Source organism: Chanodichthys erythropterus, chromosome 1 (genome assembly GCF_024489055.1).
Source record: "Chanodichthys erythropterus isolate Z2021 chromosome 1, ASM2448905v1, whole genome shotgun sequence".
NCBI lineage: Eukaryota > Metazoa > Chordata > Actinopteri > Cypriniformes > Xenocyprididae > Chanodichthys > Chanodichthys erythropterus.
The window spans coordinates 7,984,121-7,991,285 of record NC_090221.1 but is presented as its reverse complement, the minus strand read 5'-3'; the positions used below and the strand labels follow the sequence as shown (position 1 = coordinate 7,991,285).

Below are 7,165 nucleotides of genomic sequence, written 5' to 3'. Positions count from 1 at the left end.
CTTATTAAAAAAAAAAAAAAAAAGTTCTCTTATGCTGAAAGAACATCCAATGTAAAGCTGGTCTCACATCCTGGTCAAGCTAGTCTGCTTGCACGTTCAAGATGGGATTTGGGCTGGGAGATCATAGCCGAAACCAAGCAAAGGATCCACTCATTTATATAATTCGACCTTCAATTACTCCTACACAACACAAATTACTATTTTTGACCACAAAACACAAATGTGTGATTAAAAAGACTAAATGTGTCGCCAAGGACGGTGAATCTCTTTGACTGCGTTTGTCAGACACTAGCCATGGGGCTATTTTTAGAAAAAGCGACACGGTCAGCTCACGCGCGCAACAGGTTACAGAGACGTGCGCGTGCCTCTGAGAAGAACTGTTGAAAGACTGACTAACACTTCTAAATTCTGTCTAAAATAGCATTGTATTGATAACTAAACAGATATTCCTATCCAGATTTATATTTTTAGTGATCGCAGCTGGTCATTTATCATGAATGAAAATGAAACGTATAATTTATTGCACCGTCGAACGTCGGCAAGTCACATGACAGCATAACTTTCCTAAAAGCGTCGGAGTTTCTGCATGTTGCTAAAAATAGCTCACCTTCACTGAACAGGCTACTGCGCTTCCTCTTCTGAAAGCAAATCGACTCGAATGGCAGAGCCGCAGCGAGAGCTGCACGCGACTTTTGTCTGACACTCGTCTCGTCGACATTACGGATGGAACAAACTATCCAGAGAGGATGCAAACACGCGTCAGTAGAGCTTGTGATTTAAACGAGCGATTGTTTGACAGGTGTTTAAGTCAATTAGTGGAGACTGGGGAGTGGTGCAACACAAGAGTGAGTTGCAACCACAGTTATTAAAATGAGCTACAGAGGTAAAATCATACCCTGAGGTGCAGTAGAAGTTGAAAGTGAAATTTCAAATGTGGTTTATAATTACTAATTTAGATGACAAAAAATATGAAAATGTATATATAGACCACATATGCATTTTTATTTGCTTCCATTATATATATATATATATATATATATATATATATATATATATATATATATATAAATCACATGCGTACCATACCACGTTAAATTAATGTTTAAAATATTTTTAACAAGTAAATTTGATTACCACAATGAGCTACCCTACTTTAATTCATAGAAGAAAAATGTGGGAATATCATACCAAAGTTTATACATTTCATTTCTCGTTTTCTGAGGGATAAGAATCACAATATCCATTTAGTCAGTTATGATGGATACCCCAACTTGATGTCCTTTCAATAACTCACTGTCTCACTCAGACTGCGCTCGTCGGGAGCATCTCAAGTTCATAATGAAGCAACCAATTTTGTGTCCCCTATTACTGTGACTACATACTGCGCTGATAGATCCTGAGTGAGCCATTGGCTCTTTCCCACAATGTCACCTTACGCACACAAACTCATAAGACATAACTCAATGCAGCTGCTGTTCTTGTCTATGCTCGCCCCATGTTTCCCTTATAAGGACAGAGAGAAAGCATTTATGTAATAATAAAGCAGATATTTCAGTGTTCTCGGTTACACACAGTCTGGTTCACTGGGGCAAATGCGCTGCTGAATTTATCACTGCAGTGCATTGTCCCACATGCTGCCAGAGCTACTATAATCTGCCATTTTTTGAATGGAGATCTATTTAAGGGTTCATTCTGTGGTCACACAGCTTGTAAAATGTGGAAACTGATGCCAATAGCGCAGCGAGGCATGAGATAGCAGCAACAATGGCAGGGAATGCATCCATGCAAACCCATCATGCATCCATGAACATGCAGTGGAATACAATATAGGAATCATTTTCTGAATCATATCTGAACTCGGTCGGTTGGAGGCAATCAGCACTGCCACACAAGAGGATTCGGGGAGAGTGGTCCTCTATCTCATTCGTATGCAGCTCAGAAACAGAACCCCCCCCCTTCTCTCTACACGTCTTTACACTGGAGTGCGGTGACTCCGTCTACGTTTCACTCTCAGTCTCCGCCCATTGCTCGGTTTTGTCCAAATCGGGCTTTTTGCGTCGCCGGAGCTCCCGATTTCAAGCCAACGTCATCAACGGAGAGAGGGGATGCTGACGTCGGAGCAGAGTCAGAGCGCAAGGGTTGGGAGGGGTGAGATGAGTGAGTTTCAGCATTGCTTACACTGATATGAGACGTATAAATCCCCCCCGGCCCCCCTTTTACTCCATCCCCCCTCCCCTCGCGCTCTTTTTTACGTCGGTGTTGGCGCGTTGGGAGCCCCCCTACACTGGTGGAGTCCCAGCCTATATAAGTTACCGGCTTGCAATGTTACTCCACCAGATTTACGGACTCCTGATATCTGGGCGAGAGACGGCTTCAGCAGCAGCCGACTGACTCAATCTCCGACCCGGAGGAAAGATCCATCAATCCTCCGGTCCGCAACCTGAGCCAGGCGCTGTGGCGGAACCGCAGGGGGAAACCCGGGAGAGGCAGGCGAAAGGAGAAGAGCAGCCGTACTCTGGACATGTGCTGAGATGACACACCTGTGAACACCCCTGAACTCTTTTGGAAAAGAGCCTCACACTTTTCTCAACTTGCACCGTAGTCAACACTATCAGCGAACCTCAGAAACAGTCCTCATCGTTAGTAACCACAATGTATCGGTCCACTAAAGGAGCTTCGAAAGCTCGAAGGGACCAAATAAACGCGGAGATTAGGAACCTGAAGGACTTGTTGCCCATCTCCGATGCGGACAAGTCTCGGCTCTCCTATCTTCACATCATGTCGCTGGCTTGCATGTACACGAGAAAGTCTGTCTTCTTCAGCCAAGGTAAATATAATTTATAAAAAATATAAGCCTTCTTACATTTATGTAAAAAAAAATAAAAGCCTTTTTTTACATTATTGTAAAAAAATAAAAGCCTTCTTACATTTATGTAATTCTCAAAGCATGAAATTAGAAGCTTAGAGTTGAGTTTGTATTGAAGCATTGCTGTACATCACTCTTTTGTTGCCGCGAGTTAATGCAACAGGTGCATCTTTATTTATTTATTTATTTTGCAATATCTGAGCTCCTTATCTGTTTTAGTAGTACGAATTAAGAAATATCTTAAAAGATACAAAAGAAAATGTAGCGCTATTTCTCTCCATGGTGCTGAAACACAAACGCTGTCCATGGTGCTGAAACGAAAATCGTGCTACGCATTTGTGGATTTTCTTTAGTACAAGACGTTTTATATATGAATGAAGTTTAATAATGTAATTACGTCTTTCAGATACAGCTGCAGCTGGCAGTGCTGAGGAAACCACGGGATTCCTCTCATTTCACGAACTAAATGAGTTGGTACAAGATATGCCAGGCTTTCTCATGCTATTGACTGGAGAAGGAAAGTTACTGTACCTGTCAGACAGCGTCTCAGAACACCTCGGACACTCAATGGTGAGTAAAACAGACATAGCAGCCATTCTCATTAAATCTTTATAGCCTTCCTCTCCCTTTCATCTAATGTTTTTCAGTCTATTTATAAGCAATAGGACATTCACCTACAGTATTTTCTCTTTTGAATATTTAGGTAGATTTGGTCGCTCAAGGGGACAGTGTGTACGACATAATAGACACTGCAGACCACTTTATTATGAGGAGTAACCTGGTGCCTCCAACTTCACCTGACACAGGTAAGATTTTCAAAATTCGAAACACAGATAGATAATACATATTAGGTATGTAAGTGCTCATTATTTTGTGTCTTTCCTCCTTAGATCGTCTGTTCCGCTGCAGATTCAACACCTCCAAATCAGTGCGTAGGCAGAGCGCAGGCAATAAGCTTGTTTTAATCCGATCCCACTGCCTGTCACCAACTCCCGATGAGTCTTCCCCAGGATCTTATTGGACTTCCAACCCAGTCTGGGTATGTTTCTGTGCTCCTCTGGAGCCTCACACTTCCCAAGGTGGAACTGCCCCGGACAGAGAACAATCTTCAGCTTCACCACTAGAGAGCAGCTTCTTCCTGCCATGTTTCCGTTCTCAACATAGCCGTGACATGAGACTTCAGGAAGCACAAGACAGGTGAGGTTAAATGACTAAAGTAATTTGATAAAATGTTGAAGTACTACTAATAATGTGTTTTTAAAAGATAAAATGTTCCTTACCATTTACCTTTTTCCAACTTTCAGTGTGAATGTTTATTTGGGACTAAACGTGGAGACTCTGCGGTCCCAATCTTGGTACAGCTTCCTGCATCCTCAGGATCTTTCACACGCCTCAGCTCAGCACTGCAGCCTATGTGAGTCTCACTCCTGAATGAATAAACACACAAATATTCTCAGCATCATTTGCTTGGTTAGGCCCAGCATGAACACTCTCCTATCTCACAGTTGCCTATCAACATTTGACACTCACAGTGAGCAATACAGAGCAATACGCATGTGCAGTGAAAAAGCACTTCTGACCACCCACCAAGACATGACATAAAATCTCACAAGAAACTGAATATGTTTTGACTAACTCGGTTTTTTTTTCACCACACAGTGAGAGAGGGAGGAGAGGGCAGGGCTGAGATGGTGGTTCGTGTAGAGACTGCAGATCACTCATGGATCTGGCTTTACATGGTCTTGCAGCTGGAAACTGGGGAAAACCCCATTGTCAGTAACAACTACATCATCAGGTAAGGCTCAGACTACATCTACAAAGTCAAGTCTATAACCCGAGCTGAATTAGAAATATCACTAATATCACTCTTTTTCTTTGCCACAGTGAGACAGAGGCTTGGTCAGTGAGGCAGCAGCTGAGCTCTGAACAGACCCAGCTCTCCTTGGTACTAGGTTCAAGCACTTCCCAACAAGAAAGCCTAAGCTTACAGAGTCCAGAAACACTCTCAAGCCCTGACCAAGTGTTCACGCCAGGAAGTAGTGGCCTCTCTGGGCAGTCATTTGACTTCAGCACGGCCGCATGCAGTGCAGGATCTACTGAGGAACAAGGTGGCAGCTCCTCAATAGAGCCTACACAACTGGAGAGTGGCCCACGTTCCAGTCTCTCCTCTATGGAAGAGGAGAGCTTCTTCCAGCATGAGCCCAGTGAACCTGTGGCCAGTCCATCTTCTGCATCATCTCCCATTCCAGTCACGGTTGCAACAGTGTCTGACTTGGACTTCCTCACTCAGAACATTCTGCTGCCACCGGCATTCCAGATAGATCCTCCTCTACCTGCCTTGCCCCTTCCTCTTCCACCTGTGCCTACCTCCCAGGCCCAACAGACCAAGGAGTTTGTGTGCACACCCCCATACACACCTCAACTAGGTGGAAGCAATTTTCCCTTTGGGGAACCTCATTTCAGCTTCGATCCTACCGGGGCCACCTCACCACCTCCTCTTGCTTCAACTGCAACAGTAACAACAACGACGGCACCATCTCTATCTCCATCAGCGCCATCAAACCCACAAGGCAGCCCACCACCTCCAACGACAACACTCTCGACTCTTTTGCCACTCACTATAACATCACCAACCACAGAGATCCTCTTCCCTGTGGAGACTTGCAGTGGGTCGCTTTATGAAAAACTCCCTCCTACTCCTGACAGTCCAGGTGATGGCGACTGCACGGTCATGACTTTACCAGAAGTCCGAGGTCCGCTGTATGTTGACGTCCCACATGGGCCTTACCCACCAGAAGGTCTCCTCACACCTGAAGCCTCACCTGGAAAACAGCCAAGTTTGCCCTTCTTCTCCTCACTGCGTGAGAGAGAAAAAGAGAGAACGGAGATCTCGCTTTTAGCCCAGCACATCAGCACACTAGCAGAGGGCTTTTACTTAGATCCATTCCTGGCCAAGCTGGTTCCTTCCACCATTTCTGAACGCTCTCAGTCACCATCTCTGAATTCTGCAGGACTTGATTCAGTGCCACTGTTGGGTGAATTCTACACACTCAAGTCCTGGAAAGGCCTGGACCTGCCCATCTTCTCTGATGACGAGTCTCTGTTTGAAGAGAGTATATTAGAGACCCTTCTCCAGGACCTCACATCCTCCCCTCCCCTCTCACCGACTCACTCTTCCTCCTCTCACTCTAGCCCACCCTCCTCTCCCTCCACTCCTGAGTGCTGGTGCACCCCCTTGCACTTTGACGGAGTCTCTGCTGTGAGTGCCGGTCACTTCTGTAGCGTCCAATCGGCGCACTGTAACAATGAGGCCGGGCGAGGGGCTATGATGTCGCCAGTCAACGCAGGCAACATGGCAGATGGAAAGGCGGCAGGCGAAGTTGCGATGGAGACAGAGGTAGCACCATCGCCTCTGTTCATGGGCATACCAACATCTCCACCACTGCAGCTGACCGCCTCCCCCGCTTCAGTGCCTGTCTCGTCGCCTGTCAGCCCTGCGTCGCCCGGCCTGCCCTGCGCCCAGTCCCTCCTCGAGGAGCTGGCCGCCCTGGAACCCATGTTTGGGGCAGGTGCCTCGATCGCCCCCGGCCTGGGGCAACAACCTGAGTTGTATCAACTCCAATGTCATGCGCCACAACAGTGCTTCCGCAAAGGTGAGAGCTGGTCTTTTTTCTGATCACTTTGCTGTGTTGCCATTTTTGCCAAACCAACGTTGTTATTATCATTGTTAATAATAACATGATGTCCCCTGTTTCTTCTTTTTGTCTTACAGATGGGAGTGGAAGTGATCCTCCGTTCTAAAATAAGTCTGTGACTTACTTCATTAAGTATGGCATATTGTCATATTTCATGGAGCTACTTTTGCTGAAAAGTGAATATTAATTAATTGTATAAATATATACATAATGTATATAATGCCAAAAAAGACTTGAACTTCCTCAAATCCAATGAGAGTTAACCGTCATGTTCACAATTGTTCATCTAATTATCCATTCATTTATGTTAATAATAGTGCAACCCTTTGGTAGCAATGCAATATACTAGTCTTTAACAAATCCTAAGAGGACTAAGAGATCAATTTATGTGTTTCTGCTATGATGTAACATGAGCTTATATGAGTGAGAGTTACAGCTCTGACTTTGTAAGTGTAAACCGACTTACAGACTTGCATTTGTATTCACTTGTAGTGAAAACTCAGTTGTGAACTTTGAGGACATGAAAATGATTCTTTAACATTTCAGTGAGAAACAACAGATAGTTTATGGCTCAATGCTCGTCATCCAGCATCACACACACAAC

General features: G+C 44.8%; 1 protein-coding gene across 1 annotated transcript; it reads left to right on the top strand.

Moving 5' to 3' along the window:
• The first annotated feature begins 2,652 nt into the window (after positions 1 to 2,652).
• Positions 2,653 to 6,667, top strand: npas4a (neuronal PAS domain protein 4a). The gene is made up of 8 exons (XM_067372399.1): positions 2,653 to 2,827; positions 3,273 to 3,436; positions 3,570 to 3,672; positions 3,757 to 4,063; positions 4,171 to 4,280; positions 4,526 to 4,661; positions 4,751 to 6,519; positions 6,639 to 6,667. Exons 1-8 carry the CDS (start codon positions 2,653 to 2,655, stop codon positions 6,665 to 6,667), a joined length of 2,793 nt encoding a protein of 930 aa, XP_067228500.1.
• The last annotated feature ends 498 nt before the right edge of the window (positions 6,668 to 7,165 follow it).